General features: G+C 45.0%; 1 protein-coding gene across 2 annotated transcripts in view; it reads right to left on the bottom strand.

Annotated features, from left to right (window-relative positions):
- The window catches only part of ADCY8 (adenylate cyclase 8), a 138,297-nt gene extending 119,123 nt beyond the window's left edge, over positions 1-19,174 (bottom strand). For both annotated transcript variants that reach the window (XM_074888012.1, XM_074888005.1), the window contains exon 1: positions 18,227-19,174. In XM_074888012.1, coding sequence (XP_074744113.1) covers positions 18,227-19,168 — 942 coding nt within the window. In that variant the 5' untranslated portion in view covers positions 19,169-19,174. The remainder of the gene's footprint in view (positions 1-18,226) is intronic.
- Between the last annotated feature and the right edge of the window lie 1,460 nt (positions 19,175-20,634).

The raw sequence follows: 20,634 nt of genomic DNA on the forward strand, positions 1-20,634 counted from the left end.
TAGAATATTAAATAAATGATACAAGACAAAACAACTGCTGTTTCAGATGTTGAATAATGAATCCTGTTGATACCAGCGAGAGCTGCTGGAGACTATTAAAACTTGATGGACATAAACTCAAAAGAGAAGCCCCAGATGGTTTACATCAGGATAGCTGTGTATAAGTGCATACAGGGTTTGATCCAATGCACAGCCATGAATGCTCTCCATCTTTTTGCAGTTCAGGTTGTTTGAAGGCACCTACTCAAGAGCAAGGTCAGTCTTAACCTGCTCACACAGAAGCTCATTGGCTTCAAAGAGAAATCTGCTTGGGCAAAGTAGTGTTTGGTCTTAGTGAGTATTTAGCTCATGTATCTACTATTTAGATCAATGTAGCAGCAGTCATGATACATAAACATTGTTCTTTTAGGAGCACTCAGCAGATGAGTGCTTGAGATGAAATTACATGTGGCCTTGGACATGCTGGGATATGAATACCAAAGTTGACAATGCTGTGTTTCATGGCACAAAAACCATGACAGAATTTAAGTCAAGGATTATCTGACAACGTGGGTTTCTTACTGGAATTTCAGGCAGTGGAGAGAACATTACTTCTGAGCCTTAAAAAAGAAAACCAGAGACCACCAGATTTATAAACTGATCTTCCCAATTGGTTGATGTTTTTTGGAAGCCAGACAGAGCTAATAGTTAAATCTATGAAAGGGCTCAAGGAGAAAGGACACAGTTAATGACAGGATGAGACATTTTCTAGCATTTAATGCTTGATCCAAAGCCTGTTCTGTTTGATGGAGATATGCCTTCTGGCTCTGATGGCTTTTTAAGTAGTTTCCTCCAACAATCTTGGTTTGTTAGCTATCAGAATACAAGTGAAATGAAGCGTTTCAGATATCCTAGGGAATTGCTTATGTCTCCTTCTTGATAACAATTTGAATTTTTTTTTTCCCTAGAATGATGAAATCAGTTCTTAAAGTGTAATTTTTGCCATCCATTGCAGTGGCCAGATGCATCCTTTCCAAGGTATGTACAAATGCAAAAAAAATAGAATTTCTGTTCTTAAAGGAAAATAAGGCCCCAGCCAGGTCCCACTGGTTAAGTTCTTTTTTATTTGGTTAGATCGTGTGGTGCTGAAAGCAATTAAAGCCATGTCTATAGACAGCACTACAAACATACCAGCTGTCAATATTAAGATGACATCTGATGGCTGACACTGTACAGTAACCACGTGTGTAACATATTAAATTCTGGGTAAAAACAAGAACAAGCTCAAATGACTTCTTTATGTTGTCCTCCTCATGAACATCCACATCCATTTGATAAAGTCAGCTTGATTAATCATTAAGTGAGCATAAAGCTAACATATCCTTGTAATAAACACACAATGTACCTGTATCATAAATAACTTTTATCTCTCATTCTGGCCTTCTTTCTTGCCTTCTGACATGTTCCTATGTACAGTTTCCGCAAAGAGTTCACAAAAAAGAGAAAACCTCTAAGTCATGCCATTTTTTTTAAGGAGAAAAATATTAACAAGCAAAGTAGAACTAGTCAGACTAAATACCTCACAATATGATATTTTAAAAAAGAACAAATCTGGGGACAATGTCTGGAGACAGGCAAGACAAATCTGGAGAATGAAAAAGGTTTTATGAAGGGCTATTTTAAAAATTTCTTTCAAGAAAACAAAAAAGTAAATGTGTGTGTGTGTGTGTGTGTGTGTGTGTGTGTCTTAAAATTTTCAGTTCTTGGCAGATTATATAAAAATACCCAAACCTCACATTTTTTTTCTCTTTCTCTAGTTAGTAGCAAAGAGGTGGAACTATTGCATTTTGGAGCAACTCAGCCTTTTAGGCATGTAAATGTCTTAGATTGGTACAACTCTGGTGGCACCCAGAAGGGAAAATGTGGCTACCTAGAGATATTTAAGATTTAGAAGACACCTATAGCATGTGGACAGCATATGGTAGCTCTTAGTTTCCAGTTTCCACTGAGTTCAACTGGAAACTGCAATAGAAGAGTCATTGCCATGCAGAGCTGTAAAATCTCTCCTCTGGGACATGAGGGCTCCTGCTGAGCTCTGTATTCAATAAAAACTCTTTGCTGGATCACAAGGGCAGACATTGCTGATCTGCAGGACTTGCAATTATGAGCAGTGGTAGCTCAAGAACCTGTCCAGTCCAGGGCTTGCAGGAACACAGCAGTATGACTGAATTTGGATAGAATCATCCAGAAACTCCTGGAAAAAATGTATCCTAATCCATAAACTGTCAATGTGCGTCTCTTCAAAATGATTATAATGATAAAAAAGCCCAGGATGACCTAGCTCTACCTACCACCTTACTTTCACTAAGAAGAACAAGAGCACCTGTACTTCACACGTGTGTTTTATAACACCCTCTACTCTGAACAGAAAACTCAGCATGAATTTGCAAAGTATTCGTCTTTCAAAGACATTCTTGTATCCGACAGGAGTAGAAATGGTTGTCTAAAAATCTTCCATTAAAGGTTTCTGTATAGTTGCTGTGAACTGCTGATACTGATTTTGTAGTCTGGAAATAAAAGTATTTTGCTGAAAGACTGAATTGCCCTTCACAACATGAAAAATGTGATTAAGGTCAGAGTTTATTGCCCTTGAAGAGAACATTATCCACCATGTTCTCTGAATTACAGTTGTGTAACGCTAAGGCCTTTTTCTTTATTGGAGAAGAAAGGAATCATTTTGTGTCTGTTCAAAAGTAAAAGCCCAATTCCATGCTTTCCGGCAGGGTGGGCTGCTCAGCCCTAGGAAAGGTGCTGTGCTACTCCAGTAACAGAAAGCAGTCTCAGGTCTAATGGACTAATTGTGGGTGTTAAACATGGAGAAACTTTGCAAGAGACAAACTATCCCATGAGGCTTCCCAATGTGTAGGGTGGATATAGACACAAAGGAAGAGCTAGGACTCTTCCACCTCTTAACAGTGTTCCAGCCACTCAGCAAGCATGAACTAATCTCTGTATTTAATTATGGGCCTGTATGCCTATATTTCCATTATTTTCTTGTGTACTATATATCTAAGAATAGTTCTAAAGTCAACTGTAGTCCCAAAATTTTCAGACAATATCCATGTCTTTTAATGTACATAGGTACTTACATACTTTGCTTAGAGCAGGAACAACCAGGAAAATTCTTATTCTTTGTAATTAAGTGGCATACACACCACAAATGTATATAATGAACAGAATCTACAATAATTATGATCCTCTGAGTATATTTATATATTTATTTTATATCTAAATAAAACAGATCAGACCAGGTTTACCACATAAAAGGAGAAAGATTGAAGTTCAATTAAAATGAGCTAATGATGACCTGAAAAATATTTTTCATTGTGCAAAAACAGCCCTTCTTATTCAGCAGATTCACTCTTTGCTGTTTCTTTGCCTTCAAGAGGTCTTTATTGACAATACAGTCCTTTCACTAGTTGTTAGTTTCTTGGAAGAGACGATTAGATTCTGTAATTTTCTTGCACCATCAGCAATATTATTGGCTAATGGTTGATCCAATATATCTTTAGCAAACCACAGATATAAATGTGGCATTTCAGGCTACATAAATGAAGACAGTTCAGACTAATCCATCAGCCTCAGTGTAGCAATCATTAGAAATACAAAATAGTTTGCTTCTTTGGGAGCTGAAGTTTGCAAACACTTTGCATCATAGACAGAATTAGGAGCCAGTATCATTTAATTATAGAAAGTCGGGCATGAGAGGACCTTGACAGGTCATTTAACCCATGCTCCAGGTCCTGGATATTATCTAAATTACTCCTAAAAAAATGCCTCTTTAAACTGCTTAATCATACTTCAGGGTAAAGCCTCCCAAGCAAAATGAGGTTATTTAAGTTATTGTTATTAGGTTATTGTTACAAGGTTTCTCCTACTAACTAATGTAAATATTCCTTATAATAACTTAAGCCCATCATCTCTTGATAGCTATAGATGAAGCAAAGAACAATTAATTTCTTCCTCTCTGTAGCAACCCCTGCCACATTTGAAGGCTGCCACAGTCTCCCTTCAGCTTCCTTTGCTCTAGAGCAATCCTCTTCCTACAGAAGCAGTAAAAATGAGTAGTAGCCACTGCAACTGAAAACACTATGTTTAAAGATCATCAGTGTTTTATTGGAAGAAGGTTAATTTCTGACTTTTTAAAAGAAGGATAGTGTCAGTTGTTCAGAATATTGTCCTGGCAATGGTGGACTGCCTAAGGGTAAGCCTGCCTCTAGCTTGCTTTGACAGCTAAGACTGCTGAGAAAGCCATAGTGAGACAGGTTTATCAGATATCTCCTAAGACTTAGGTAGCAACCTGACCATCTGAAACTGAATGGTTGGTACTGATGGAGGAGCTCTTTTTGCTGGTGGAAAGAAAGGATATGTATTACTGATATTCAAACTCTCCCACCTGTAATATTGCAAATACCACAGAGACAAAACTGTTCCCCAAAAGAAGAACAGAGTGTGTGTGTGCCTGATGTTTGCTATATGCTTGTGCACTGGGACTGCCTGATGTCACCAGATGAGGGTGGGGAAAGCAAGGATATTGCTTTGAGCTTTGGACCATATGATGGTCACAAGCCTATAGAACAGCTCTCACAAAGAAGTCATGTGACAGATCAGGTGATGACATATGGTGGACTTGGTACTGTTAGGTTTACAGTTGGACTCGATCATCTTAAGGGTCTTTTCCAACCTAAATGACTCTATGACTCTATGATACAGGCCTGCAGTTAAGTCCCAGAGTATGACTCAAGACTGGAATGGACTGAAGTGAGTGCAGGAGGCATGGTACCTATATGAAACCAGGTCTCACACTGTGATCACAGAAGCTGTGGCCTACGCTAGCTGTGTGTTTTCTTCAGGCTGGATTTGGAGATGTTTGTTCTGCCCTCTAGATCCTCAGCAGATCTTCGGATCTGTCTACTTGAAACCTGTAATGCTATCACTGAATCACAGAATAAATGAGTTTGGAAGGGACTTCTGAAGATCTATAGTCAAACCTCCTTCCTCAGAGCAGGATCACATACAGCAAGTTGCTTGGGGTCTTGTACAGTCAGATTTTTAATATTCCCAAGGATGAAGACTCAACAATATCTCTAAGCAACCTGTTACAGTGTTGTCACCCTTATAGTAAAAAAGGTATTGTGAAGCTTACTGTGTTTCAGGGTGTGCCCATTGACTCTCATCCTGTCACTGGGCACCGCTGGGAAGAGCTTGACTCTGTCTTCTTTACTACCCCCAGTAACATATTTATAGATATTAATCAGATTACCCACACACACCCCCTGCCCCAAACCTCATCTTGTGCTGTCTGCACCGTGTAAGACTGCTTAACCCCATAGAGTTTGGTGGGAGTTAGTGGGACTTAAGGAGTCACGAGAGATGCTCTTATAACCACTTAAGTGATTTAAGGAGTCCCTTCGCTTGAGGAGTGTTGCAAATCTCCCTTGCTACTCCCTGTACTAGTCCCTAGATCACATTGAAAAATGAGCTCTAGGCCAGATGACTGTCTTGGGAATAATTGCTGTGACCACCTATCTTTCCATGTTTTGTAAACCAGTGGGCTCATACAAAGTCTGTGAGATATTTTATGTGTGTGTTTATGATTTTGACGTTTAATCCTTTCCTTATTTGTAGGATGTTCTAGCATTTTCTTTTTTGTCTGAGATTCCTTGAATTGTCATTATATGGTAAAGGCCACTAAGCTCTGACTAAGAACTTTGCAAGTTCTCTGCAAATCTGCAACTGCTGGATCCATATTGCTGTTAGCCAGAAGACAACAGTTTGATTTCCAGATTATAGTTTGAGTTTTTAATGATAGTAATTAGAAATAAGTCTCTTAATTAATGGTGTGTGTATTTTCCATTTTTAAATTGCACCTATAAACTCTCTTTAGAGATACACAAACTTTAGGAACATAGTAAATATTATTTTGACTTGCAAATGTAATTACTGAACCTGAAAGCAAGTTACAAAAAAAAAAAGAATAAAGCATGAAATTCCACAGCATTGCCTTTGCTGAGTATTTGTATCTAATACAAATATAGGTAAATCTATGAAGTTGTTTGAACCTTTAGAAATTTAAATATGGGAAATGATATGATTTTATTAGATATATTGGTTTCTTTTGGATTTTAAAAAATCAGCTATGTCGTTTAATTACAGAAGTCTTGTATTGCAGAGGAAAAGCAGAAGTGATCTCAAATACTCTTCCTTCTTGTATATAATCAAAAGAGTTCTTTAATAAATGACACTTGGATTTGTAAATTCAATAAGGAGGTTTTGTTCTGGTGCCATGGAAAGAAATCTGGCCAGCAAAAGCTTTGTTAGCTGCTTGAAGAGGAAAGAATAGCTAGCTTAACAATCTTTGTACTAAGTTTCAAGGCCTCAGGCCATCAGACAACTTAAACTTATACCCATCTTTCTGCATATGAGTGCTTTTCTTGACTTTCAATAATTGGCATAATGTTAAGATGTGTTCTTTGACACTCCTTCTTCAAAGTCACATTACCTCTGAGAGTCCTGTCTTTAAAGCTTTTAAATTGTATTGTTTTGATTGTTGATGGGATTTGGAGTAACTGAATGCTTACGTTAGATATTCTACTATGGAGGAATATCAAAGAAGAGTGGCTGCCATCAGATAATTACTTAACTATCCCCTAAGAATAAGTAGACACAAGTACATTTTTACAGAAAAGTGAGAAATCATTGGAAAAATTGTTTCTAAGCATGAAGAGCTATTAAGATTATAAGAAGATTATTGGAGGCCCTATCATCCTGTACCATCACACAGAAAATGGGAACACTTCATGTGTTCTTCTACCATTTCTTGTAGCCTCTCAGGTGACTAATGAAACTTAACAGGCAAAAACAATTACATTAGCAAAAATGAAATACATATAATAAATTCTTCTTCCCTTCCCATTATTGCCAACAAGCTGCTATTACTCTAGGTATTGAGAAGATCATGGAAATTATCATAGCATCAGTCAGAGTGGCATTCAGCTATATTCCGGAAATGTCAAAAAAATTTTTACAGTAAGGTCCTCGAGCAAGATTCATATGACTTAAGTTCTGCCTGAGTCTCACAGTACAATTTTCACTAGCTGCTCTCAAGGACCTTCAGATCTTGGAGGAATCTACTATAAATCTCTCTGTCCATTTTAGGGCATACTCTCCTTTAATGCTTCAAGTATACGCGATTTTATAGAACCACAGAATCATTTAGGTTGGAAAAGACCTTTAAGATCATCATGTCCAACTGTTAACCTAACACTGCCAGGTCTACCACTAAACCATGTCTTTAAGTGCCACGTCTACATAAAATACCTCATGGTGACTCAACCACCTTCCTGGGCAGCCTGTTCCAAGGCTTTATAACCCTTTCAGTGAAGAAAGTTTTCCTAACATCCAATCTAAACCTCCCCTGGCACAACTTCAGGTCATTTCCTCTTGTCCTATCACTTGTTACTTGGGAAAAGAGACCAACACCCACCTCACTACAGCCTCCTTTCAGGTGGTTGTAGAGAGCAATCAGGTCTCCCCTCAGCCTCCTTTTCTCCAGGCTAAACAACCCCAGTTCCTTCAACTGCTCCTCATAAGACTTGTGCTCTAAACCCTTCACCAGCTTTGTTGCCCTTCTCTGGACACACTCCAGCACCTCAATGTCTTTCTTGTAGTGAGGGGCCCAAAACTGAACACAGTATTTGAGGTGCGGCCTCACCACTGCCACGTAGAGGGAAATGATCTCTTCCCTAGTCCTGCTGGCCACACTATTTCTGATACAAGCCAGGATGTTATTGGTCATCTTGGCCACCTGGGCACACTGCTGGCTCATATTCAGCCAACTGTCAGCATACACCCCTAGGTTCTTTTCCTCCAGGCAGCTTTCCAGTCACTCTTCCCTAAGCCTGTAGCATTCCATGGGGTTGTTGTGACCCAAGTGCGGGACCTTAGCCCTTAGCCTTGTTGAACCTCATACAATTGGCCTCAGCCCATTGATCCAGTCTGTCCAGATCCCTCTGTAGAGCCACACTCCTGCCCAACTTGGTGTCATCTGCAAACTTACTGAGGGTGCACTCGATACCCTTGTCCAGATCGTTGATAAAGATATTATACAGAACTGTCCCCAGTGGACTTAGCACCTCGATCAGACAAACCAAGTATACACCTCTCACTCACCTTCATTGCAATTCATAGGAGTACGGGCAGGAAGGGAAGCTGCATCCCTCCAGTGCACTAAACAGCATCAAGGAAAGTCTTTGGAATGCAGTCATCTATGCTGCTAAACCGCCAGAATGGTTGCAGGCACTGTTCTGGGTCAACCAACCCTCCCTCCTCAATTCCCATGTGTAGTTTGACAGTCATCATAGACCTGCTTTTCCCACCTCACAGATTGGATGCAGGAAGCCTGTTTGGGAGGAGTTAATATAGCTACAGCCTTTGGGGAGAGGGAGGGACTGAATCCTGAAATGTGTCCTAACTTTTCTTAACTCTTTGGGCAGCACAGAGCTCAGCCTGAGACCTATAATCTTCAGAATATTTCACTCAGGAAGAAGGGAATTTCTTCTTGCTCAAGAACTGACAACATTTGCGCAAGCATCAGGGCATGATTTCTGGTCTTCCCTTATCTCTAGGTGAGGCAGTTTGCATCTATGGATCCCAATCCTAGGAAAGAGACCTATTAAGGCAACAAATTAACCCAGGTGGGAGTCTTCTCCAGTCCTCTCATTGAAACTGGTCCACTGTATGGATGTGAAAGCAAGAAGCATGGGGTAACAAGGAGGCCAGCAGAGGAGGCATCTGGCTCTGAAGCCCAGTGCTGCAAGCACAGCCTTGTGTAAACTATATGGCATCTACTTTAAAGTCCCCTCCACACAGATGGACTAATGTAAGGAGATCTTGGAGTCACTGATGATCAGGCTGAAGCAGAATAGAATAGAATAACATAGCATAGCATAGCATAGCATAGCGTAGCATAGCATAGCATAGCATAGCATAGCATAGCATAGCATAGCATAGCATAGAATAGAATAGAATAGAATAGAATAGAATAGAATAGAATAGAATAGAATAGAATAGAATAGAATAGAATAGAATAGGAGTATTTCAGTTAGAAGGGACCTACAATGATCATCTAGTCCAACTGCCTGACCAATTCAGGTCAGACCAAAAGTTAAAGCATGTTATTAAGGGCATTGTCCAAATGCCTCTCAAACAGTGACAGTCTTGGGGCATCAACCACCTCTCTAGGAAGCCTGTTCCAGTGTTTGACCACCCTTTCAGTAAAGAAATGCTTCCTAATGTCCAGTCTAAACCTTCCCTGGCTCAGCTTTGATCCATTGCCACATGTCGTGTCACTGGATCCCAGGGAGAAGAGCTCAGCACCTCCCTCTCCCCTTCCCCTCCTCAGGGGGCTGTAGAGAGCAATGAGGTCCCCCCTCAGCCTCCTTCTCTCCAAACTAGACAAACCCAGGGTCCTCAGCCACTGCTCACAGGACATGCCTTCCAGTCCTTAAGAGAATTATGTGGAACCAGAGCTTTTAAAAAAGAGTAAAATTATATGAAAACATTCCCAGTACATTCAATGTATACAGTATTTAACAAAAAATGTGTATGGCTGACAGAAGTCAACACAGTATTCCTTTTTTGATGCATCATGGAAAGTGATGGGCATGTTTTGTACAAAAATCTCAAAGCAATTGAATGTATTAGTCACATATTACAGCAACTGAGAAAGGCAAATTTTCAAATCAAATGAAGCACAGAAACATAAAGTGATGTGTGGGGGTCAGCACAGGCCAGTGATAAATTGAGTGATGAAATGGGAGTGATCCTCATTCCCAGTCCCTAGTTGAAATCTGTGGTGAATAACACTCCTTATTCTAAAAGAATATGCATGTCTGGCACATTAAATTAGATCTACACTGAGCACATGTGGGATGATTTCTGTGTCAATTATAACCATATCCATTATGCTTATGAATATTATCAATACTAATAAGCATTAGAGATAATTTCATATGTGGCAGAGAATCATAGGATAAAAGAATGTGTATATCTGCATCTTATACAGTTATTTGAGTAGCTGGAGGAAGATCCAAGTAATTTCTTTACCTAAGATCCTTACTTCACAGTTATAAAACACCTAGTACACAGTCTAATATCATGTAGTTCTTTTGTGCTGATTGATTTTCCTGGTTATTATTATTTCTTGTTTGCATCGTGATGATACCTCTGGATTGATGGATGAGGCTCCTACTGTGGTAGAACTAAAGCATGTAGCACAGAATAGATAGCTCCATCCCTGAGTAGCTCCCAGGTAAACAAAGCAGCAGAGTTTGAACAAAGGAGAAATAATAAAGTGCCTGGAGATCAGATCCCTCCAAAGAAACAAACTGATTTTCCTGATTAGGATTCTGCCACTGTTGAATGCTTCCCCTGATTTCAGTAAAGAGGGATTTTGGCTTTTTTTTTTTTTTTTTTTTTTAAGGGACTGTGCTGTTAAAACAAAGGAAAGTAAAGAAACAGAAAAATCCAAAACTGTAAAGTAATGATTAAATCAAAATCAAAAAAGAAAATTGAGGTAAAAAAATTAAATCATGAAACTTATTCAAATAATATTTTATACATACCAGGGGCTACTCACCTCTAGATTAAAAATAATAGCATCACATAAAATTATAACACTGACATCAGACTGTTTGGGGCAAGTACAACTATTTGTTAGGGTTGTGAATAAAAATTGGCTCAGGTTAGTTTTGCTTTTTTTTTTTTTTTACACTGATATGCTTCAGCTGTTTCTCAGACTGCAGCAATGGTTAATTAATGAACTCAGCAGCCTTTCTCTCTCCTCTAGGGCTAACTGCGTGAAACCTTGCAGCAAAAGAAGTTGGCAAATGAAATAGCAGCACTTCTTAAAATAGTTGCTAATAAACAAAACTCACACGACGAAATATTACTCTGCCAGCCAATGGCTGCCTGGCTTTGCAGTTTGCCCTGTGTACATTTCCTGGTATTTTTTGTTCTAGGTTAGGCACCACCACAGTGGTATCTCTGTCTGCAGACCTGGGTGTTTGGAGAGGTGAGAATGGCAGAGCTCACTCCAAGAGATTCCTGGAGGAGCTGGATGTCCGTGTTTGCGTTCTCTTTCAGAAGATACGCAGATTCAGAGCAACACTTTCCCTAAACAGGGTCCTGAGAAGTGTTCTTCTTGGCTCACCTAAAAATCCTAATGTCTGTGGAATTCTTTATATTACACTTTACGGGCTTTAAGTCAGGTCCCTAAATCAAGCTGTTGGGAGTCTCTGAGTCAGTCAGACCCTAAGATCCCTTAGTTCCAAGAAATGATAAGTACTCAGTACTTCTTGTGCTTGACCCCTTTTAACCAGATAGGTCTCTTATCCCTGGTTTGAATGAGTGAGGGTGGTACCAAAATGTTCAAGATTCTCTGCACCATTAACTAACTCAGTGATTTGCATTCATCTCCCTCTTTGGGCCAGATTGCAACTCTACAGTCCCTTCTGCACTGGGGATAGGCACGAGCTGCACTGCACCAAGAACAGAGCGAGTGAAACAGAGTTTGTCTCTGGAGAAAGGGCTAGGTGAAAAAAAAAATCTCAGAAGCCACAAAGCAAGGTCCTTGTGCACCTCGTTTTCAGACACAACTGATCTAGTTTAAGCCAGAAGCCTATATTGAATGCCACCATGTTCTTACAGATCCTTAGACAACATGAAAAAAGAATTTAATGTCTCAGATCGAATATAAAATAGCCAGCATGATGAATAGGAGGAGAGCTAACTAGGAGGGAAGTATTAAAGACATGGAGTATATCTTAAACCTCATTTTTTCCCAGGATTTAGAGAGTCACCATGAAGTTTTTCCCCTATATTTGGGCTTCTCAGTTCCCAGCCCCCTTCCCCTTTACCCCTGAGGACACTGTCTATATCTTTTTGTTCAAAAGCTGAACAGGGACTAGCACTGTCTTTTAAAATAGCTATATATCTTATGTATAGCAACTCAGTGACTGGAGACTCACCCCTCATTCAATATCTCCTGCCTCCCTAGTAAATGCCCTCCATGTAGGCTGTATTTGCTTTTGAGTAGCTGGAAGGGCAGCAGATCAGAAGGGAGAGAAATTCTCTGGGGAAGCTGCACCACTCTAAAACAGACGTTCAAGATTCATGGGTCAGAGATAGGGGACCAGACCGTACAGTCTTCTGCTTGGGATATGTGCTTGAGGGAATGATTTAATAGCATTGTATGAAACACTAAAATGTTCAGCAAGGGCACCACCAGGGATGAATTCCTTAATTAGTTGACTACAGAGTCAGGATTATTCTTTCTTTCTTTTTTTGGCCCACTGGATCTTAACACTTTCTTTTCCCAGAAGAACAGCTGTGCTAATAATGGGGGAAGGTTTGCTTTGGAAACTCTCTGATGAGGTAAAAGAGGTGGACTTAAATCTCTTCCGGGGAAAAATAGGATTTAAACCTTGGTCTGTCACATACCAGAAACAACTTCACCACTGCAGCTGTTACACAGAGGAAGAGCACAATCCCCTTCTCATCTGTCTTTGACATCAGGCAGGCACCGTGTGTGTAGCACAACTGCAAAATATGTTCCCACTAGAGCAGTGTTTGGATTCTGGTGAGGCTGCGTGGTAACTTTAACACTGAGTCATTGAGGCACTTCACGGGATGCTCAGAGACAGAAGTGCAGTTAAGTGCAAGAAGACTGCACTTAAAGAAATATGATGTTAACAGAGTGCCTTCAGGGATGGGGTACTAGGCAGGAGCTGAGCAAGGGTTTTCAGGTTTGGAGTTTCCATCAGCCTAAGCACCACTTTAAAAGCTTAATTCCTTTCTGTTTACTAAATTTCACCTTTTACGTGAAACAATCTAGTTTTTCTTGTGCTTAGCCAAATACTCTGGGAATAAGGAGAATGGAGGAAGGAGTCCTTCCACTCCCCATTTTCTCTGGCCATTGGGAAGAGAAGAATCTATTAAACGTTCTAGTTTTGCCCTCTTCTCTTTCCTGTTCAGACCACACCATTGACAGGGTTGAGAATTGCAGTTAGAGGATGGAATGGGGATGTTTATCCCCTTCAGTCTTCTGTACAGGCTAATAAGGATCATTCCAGCATGTGTCAGCTGTAAGTGTGCTGCTTGAGTGTGTGATTATTTTGCATTAGATGCTGCTATTTTAGAGTGTATGCCTCTTTCTAGGACATGAGAAACAACAAGCAAGTAATAAACAAAACCTTAAAAACAACCCAGAAGTGTCCTGACAACAGAAAAAATGCCACATCAAATCTGGCAAAGTAACTTTCACTGAGAACAAGTGCACTAACTGTTATAGGTTGAAACTCACTGATAAAAGCAGGTTTCATTCATGTTTCTGCCTGAGTTCCTCCATTTTGGAGGAACTCTCTGAAGGCAATTAATCATCAAATTGTAAATATAACTAATGCATTTGCCCTACTTAGCACAACAATGATGCAGCTGCTTCAGAGAAAAGTGTATCCAATACTAATCTAATTATGCTGTGACCCACTGATACTGTCAGGTGATATTACAGGATATAAAAGGAAACAAGATCACAATCCAGTCTAAAATCACACGATCAGGTTATAAGTCACCCACAACGAACTATAGCAGAAAAATGAATAGTATATAATGCTATGAAAGCAACCATAGGGATAAAGGTGGAGTGTTTTGATTCTGATTCTCAGATGGTAGCCAACTTTGAAATATCCTTATACCTTAGAGATTTAACAGATACTTCACAAGCATTTGGCAGAAATTTTGAAGAGATGTGTTCTATACATACTCATATGCTGATATCTGTGATCAGATTTTGGAAAATATGTAGCTAAAATATGCATGCAAAAGCTGTCATTTGCCATTGTATAATTATACAGATTTATCTCTATTAGACTCCTTGTGACTTCAAGAATTCAGCCTTTTCCTCTATTAATAACCCTGAGAGAGGGTTTGTGGAAAAAAAGCAAGAAAGCAAAAATTGCTATCTTAATTCACAAAACTGCTTAGACTTGGAAAGACAGATGCTAACAGAGGGAAAAGAATTAATTTCCCCACTCTTGGTATTACCCACTTCAAGGTTATTTCTGAATTTATTTTTAAAGTTGTATCTAATATGTGTAATTTAGGATTTGATCCTTCAAGGTATCCCTTATGCAGGTGACTTACTCACAGGAGTAGGCTTCTGACTCTGGTGGAATTTACTTATGTGAGTGAAGAGTGAACAGGCAGAGGATTAAAATGCAGAGTATGTTTGCAGCTTACATAATTCCAAGCCTGTCAAAATTCATATCTATATTATCATCTGCCTATGTTACATAACACTAAGGAGCTCTGAGTTGTTTGTTCTTCCCCATATGCCTGAAACACATATACGGTCTTAGAAATTTTGGACTGTACACTGCATTATCATCAAGGAAAAAGCAAGAGTGAATGTAATACAAATTGAACTTTCATTGTGGGGAATGTCAGAGACAAACGCCACCCCCAGCATAGCATCTGACCAGGCACACAAATCAAAGCACTTTACTTGTTCGCCAGTAAGATCTTGCATTTCTCATTTGTTTCCTGACAGAATCTTTAGTTAAGACAGTAGCAGTGATTCCTTTACCTAAATCATGGTATCAGGCCCTTTTTTCAAGGCTCTCCCCTGGCTGAGAGCATTTGTTCAGCATTTTAGGCTGGGATCAGTTGAATTTAAGGGTGGTCATATCTCCCCAGAAACACTGAGCACTTGGCAGAATTGAAACTAGTAAGTCTATGTTTGTTTTCTTGTGTTTTTTGTGGTTTTTTTTTTTTTTTTTTCTAAAAAGGTCTAATTTTAAGACAGTCTTTCTCCTTCACCTTTACCTAGGATGCTGATTCAAATTAATTTTGAGATGCAAGGGAAGAAAAATCAGATGACCTCTTAAGTGTTACTGAAAAAAAATGGTGAACAGTGGGCATTATTTGTATTCACGATAATGCATTCTTTGATAACTTCAATAGCTGAATCAGGCAGTAGTACTGCATGCTTGTGTTCAGCATTACTAATGATTTGAACTGTCTGTGAATATATTTATCAATGAAAACTAAGATAAATTAAGAGATTAAGGGAAAACAGATCACAACACTTGATTTTCCTCTTGAATAAACTGTTACAACTTTATGAGTTTAGACAGACTTACAACTGATTTATACCCATGTGACTGAGAAGAGGATCAGAACCATTTGTGCCTGTGGATGGAATGGGGTACAGTAATAAACTGACTCCAGGATAGATAATTCTTTCTGTTCAGAATTGAATTCAGTATTTTCTCTGCATGAAATCCTGGTCTCATAAAAATCAGTGGAAAACCCATTATCTGTACCATGATCAGAGTTCTACCCTCTGCTTTTTCTTTCACTGTATACTTGAATTCCTGGTTTTGGTCCAGTGTAAGCAGCTGTTTTCATCCTGAGGCACAGCAAGATGGTCACAGGTATTACTACATAATCAAATAGTTCATTTAGTCTGGTAATGCTTCTCTGAAGCAAAGATGCAGTATTTTACCTGGAAAAATAAGCCTTGTGATAAAAGAGAGTGCTTTGCCTGCAAGATGAAGAAACCTGTGCTGCCCCAAAGATTTCCTGTATAACCTTGATGCCACGGTCATTTACATTCTGAGTGTTTACCTGTAAAGTAATAGTTATAGACCCTTCAGCAGCCATAAAAGCCCTCATTCTCTCACATTTGAAAGCACCCTGCAATTTTCTGGGGAAAAAAAGAAAAAAAAAGAAATGGTGCAGCACTAGGAAGTAACAGAGTAGGGCTGCGCCTCTCCCTGGGCGCCAGGCCCGGCTCCCCCAGAGCCCCCACCCAGGCCCCCGCTTGGGGACACAGCGCCTGCCGCAGGGAGGCGCGGAAGGGGCGCAGCGCCGTGCGCGGGCGCGCAGCTGGCGGGGCCGCGGTCAGGGGCGGGAGGTGGCGGGCAGGCTCCCGCCGGGGCCGCTGGAGGGAGCCCCCGGGCCGCGCAGCGCCGCGCAGCGCCGCGGCGGCTTCAGCACCGCGCCGGCGGACAGCGCCCGGGCGGCCGCGCTCCGCGTCCCGCGCATCGGCCGCGGAGGGGGCAGCGCCGCCCGCGGGGGGCTCGCCGCGGCCGTGCGGGAGGTGGCGGGTCCCCGTCCCCCTCCCAGCTCCCCCTTGCAGCGGGGTGGGGAGCGACCCCCGGGGCGGGGCAGGGTCCGTGCCCTGCCATAGCGGCGCGGAGGCGGGGTCCGCAGCGGCGCAGAATTCCGCGACGCTGAGTGGGCTCGGGGAAGGCGGGAGCCGGTGTAAATCGAGAGCGACGTGTGGGAAGCTGTACGGATCCTGTTAAGGAGATTTATAAATGTAGTTCACGAAGGCAATCATCTGGCGGGTGATCTCTCATTGTGCACCGCTCAAAGGCAGTTCATTCACACAACTGACGAGGTACCGGGCTGCAAAATGAAGATATTAGTATCTCTCCTGAGAAACATCTTTGTTAGGAATGTCTGTGGGAAAGGCGCGTGTGTGTGTGGACTGGCTAAACAGCCGTGAGACCTGTGCATAATGAGGTAGCAGCACATTAGTCATAGCTCCAGGATGGGACATGGAAGTAAATTAAGAAATCAGCATAACTCACAGTTTTTGACCCAGCACGAATAGCACCAGCAGCGCATGGGAATGGGAATGGGACACGGCGCGTGGCTGCAGTTCATTCATCAGCACATTACCAAGAGCCAGGGAACAACTCTGCGCAGTCTAATTGTCTCACATCCATAAGGCTCAGACAGGCGCAACACACTGGGGCAGCTTTTCCCAAAACAGGGTGAGCCTGACCACTGGGAAGGGAAATCAGGCAGCCCACAGCTAATAACTGCATTGAGGAAGGGAACAGACAGAGGTGGGCAGGGGTATCAGGAGGGCCAGGGTCTGAGGGAGGTAGATGTGTCCAAAGAACCATCATCATCAAAACTTCCAGGTGCAAGATCAGCCACTTCCCAGCTGCGCATCCCAGCGTTCATGTAAACAACACCACATTCCTCTGCACCCTCCCTCCTTTGGGGATTTTCTGCCAGTACCTCCACCCCCTTCTTCCCGAGACCCTGGAGAGAGCCAAATGGAGATGATAATCTGCTGAGAAATATTGGTAGCACAGAGCTGTGACAGTCTGGGAAGGGAGGGGAAAGGGAGAGGCAACACCTCCAGGATTAAGTTGCTCTAGAAAGGCAGTGTTTTCTTGCCTTACAGGGATGTCGGGAGTTCAGTGTATTCTCATGTTTTTGTTGAAGAAGCCAGGTCAGTGTGAAGTCAGGTTAGTCCTGGTTTTAAGTCCTCAGACCCCTATCTTGCCTGGTGCCTCTCAGTGGTTTGCACTGCACCACCACCCTCCCATGTAACCAGTACTCTGTCCTGGACATCACCAGTAAGGATGCAGCACAACAATGTTTGCCCCATGACCACCAGCAGAAAAGGCTTTTTTGGTGCCCATCAAAGACAGCCTAGGATCTCACACCAAAACTCCAAGGGGAGCTTTTCCCTGATTTCACTGGGGCATTGCTTTGCTTTCCTTGCAAAAGAGCAGCACGCTTTGCTCCTGTTTTCTCACGGTCCAGATCAAGCTGCACTGCACATATGAAAGTACTAGTCCTCCCAGCACACCCAGAGTTAAAAGGCACAGAATCACAGAATCATAGAATCATTTAGGTTGGAAAAGACCTTTAAGATCGAGTTCAACCACAAAACATAAGCAAGTAAAATGAGAGATAAGCAGTGGGAGAGTTTGGCCAAGACAGAGTCATCTAATTCCACAGACTACTGTTGGAAGTAAGGGAGGGGAATGATAAATGACCCATCCTTCCCACTTGCCCCAGGAACTCCCTTCCCCAAAGCTATTTCAAGGGATAACAGTGAAGTGAATGTACAAGGAGAGGGGACAAAGTGGTCAGGAAGTGTCCCCATCCCCAGCTTGAGGTGAAACCTTGGGATAGGCAGTGGGGGACTGAGGAGGGGGAGAGGAGACAGTTGCATTTTGTCTATGGTCTCCGCTCCAGGTAATGAACCTCTGAGCACCTACTAAAAGGGAGAGGACCTCTTGGGACACCCCACACCTCCTCTCACCCAGAGTAGCGGAGAAAGAGGAGGGTTCCCACCCTTTTCTCACCACTGTACCTGGTTGAGGGAAGTCACGGCCAACCTGGGGATAACCAGCTGCATGACGAGCTGCAGGACAGAGGTGACCAGCCCAGCCAGGATGGCCCAGGTGAGTGGCAGAGGGAGCATGCTGTAGGTTGCAAAAAGCGTGAAGAGCACATAGCCAATGCCGTCCCCAAGGAGGCCACAGCCCAGGCCGGCCGCCAGGATCTGTGTGGCCATGGCCACCCAAGTGACCACGCCGCTGTACTGCAGGTAGGTGTACGAGGTCGTGTCCTTCCTGACCACCACTAAGGCACAGATCACCACCTCGATGCCGGTGAAGAAGCCCAAGAGGATGCCCTTAATGGGGTCCATGGGAGCAGAGGCCAGGGTCAAGTGGAGGAACAGCAGGGTCAGCTTGGTCAGCACGTCCAGGATGTTCATGACCACCTCGGATTTGCGCCGCTGGCCCAAGAAGTAGCGCTGGTAAAGGCGCTCCAAGTCCCGAGACTTGAAGGAGTTGCGGAGAGTGGGGAAGATCACCCCACGATAGGTGTAGCCCCAGTTGAGGAAGAAGTCGGAGTTGCTGGGGGCACAGTCCAGGGGCAGAAAGCCCAGGTCCCCGCTGCTGCTCGTGCGCTCCGGGAAGACTTTGGTGCCTCCGTTGTTGTGGCGCTCGCCGCCCAAACTCCGGCCGGCCGACTGTCGCCGGAGATGGTGATGGTGGTGGTGGTGGTGGTGCGGCGGGTGGGGATGGTGGTTGGGGCAGCAGGTCTCCTCGGAGCTGAAGCCCTTGCCCCCCCCGCTGCTGCTGCCGCCGCTGCTGCTGCTGTGCTCCTGGATGAAGCGCTGCTCGGTGATGTGGCGCACGGCCGTCTGCCACAGCAGGCGCTGGGGTCTGCCGCTGCCGGGGGGGGTCCTGTTGATGGTGTAAAGTTCATCGCTGTCGCTCAGGCACCGCACCTCCGAGAGCTCCATGGCGGTGACTGGCGGGGGGCAGAGCGCCGGCCGGGGCGGGGGGGGGGGCGGGGGGGGGGGGGGGGGGGGGAACGTCTTTGGGGAGGGGAGCGGGGGGAGGGCTGGAGCGGCGGGAGCGGAGGGAGGGGATGGAGAAGGGCGGGCGGCGGCGGCGGGGTGGCGGAGCGGGGATCACATTTATAGGCAGGTCCCCGGGTCCGGTGGTTTGGCTGGCGGCGGGGCGGGTTTGCTGCTGGGGTCCGCGGGGCGGCTGCGCCGGCTCAGCGCAGGCGGCCCTCGCCCCGCGCCCGCGCCCGCTCCCGCGGCGCCCCGCGGAGCCGCATCCCGCGGAGCCCGGCTGCGGCGCAGCCCCGGCGCCCCGGCGGGCTGGGTGCGCGCCCTCCTCGGGGCGGTGAGCAGGGAGGGAGCCGAGGCGCGGGTCCGGAGAGGAGGAGGGAGGAGCGGAGCATCTACGGGCGCAGCCCCGCTGCCCGGCGGGCGATCCTCGGCCCCATCCGGAGGCTGGAGGCGCGGAGGGGTGGAGGCAGCCGCCTTGCAGAGAGCCGTTCAGAGCGGGCAGCTCCTCTCTCCGGGAATCCCGGGGCTCCGCTCCGCGGTCTGGTCCCCAGGAGCTGCTGTAATCCCCGCGGCTGCGGTCAGCAGGAGCCCTGCGAGCTCGGGCGGGAGGGGAGAGGCGGCCGGGTCGCGGGCATCCTCGGTCACGGCGCCGGAGCCGCCGGCCGGGGGCTGCCCGCCCGCATCCCCCCGGCGGCGGGGCATGCCCCGCGGGGCGCGCAGCCCTGGCTCACGGGGCACCTCTGCCCGGGGGGGGGCTCGGGGCTGCCATCCATCGCAGACGCTCGGCTTGCTTGGTAACGAGAGGAAAAAAAGGAGGGAAGGAAAGAAAGAAAGGAGAAAAAAAAAAAATCCCACCAAAACCCAAGTCTAAAAAAAGCGAAAGAGCGGGGAACGAAAATCCCGCCCTAAACTCAGAGCTGTGGGAAGACCGCTGGGAGCATCCCAACTTCTCCGCGGGTCAGGGCAGGGAAGGCTCCAGCTCTGGGGCTTCCCCCGGCGGCAGGGAGGAGGAGGAGAAGGAGGAAGGGGCGAGGGGCAGGCGCGCAGGGAGGGCGGCGGCTGCGGGGAGCCGGCGGCCGGTGCTGCCCCGGGAGCCGCGGGGACCCGCACGGCGGAGCCGCCGCCGCCGCCGCCGGAGTGGTGCTGCGGGCGGGCGGCCCGGGAGGAGGCAGAGCCCGGCGCGGTCAGCTGATGCCCACGACGTCGGCGGGGCTGCCCGCACCCCCCCTGCCCGGTTAAAGCAGCCGCAGCGGAGGAGCCGGGAGGGGGACGGCGGGCGGCAGCTCGGTTTTGGGGGGCGAGGGGGCGGCCGGGGCAGGTTCCCTGGTCCCAGGAAGCTCCTCCGTGTGTCACTCCGGTTTCTCCAAGCCGCTCGTCTATAGGTGCCCCGCGGTGCCTAGCAGATTCGT

The sequence above is a fragment of the Strix uralensis genome, chromosome 1 (genome assembly GCF_047716275.1).
Source record: "Strix uralensis isolate ZFMK-TIS-50842 chromosome 1, bStrUra1, whole genome shotgun sequence".
Classification (NCBI taxonomy): Eukaryota; Metazoa; Chordata; class Aves; order Strigiformes; family Strigidae; genus Strix; species Strix uralensis.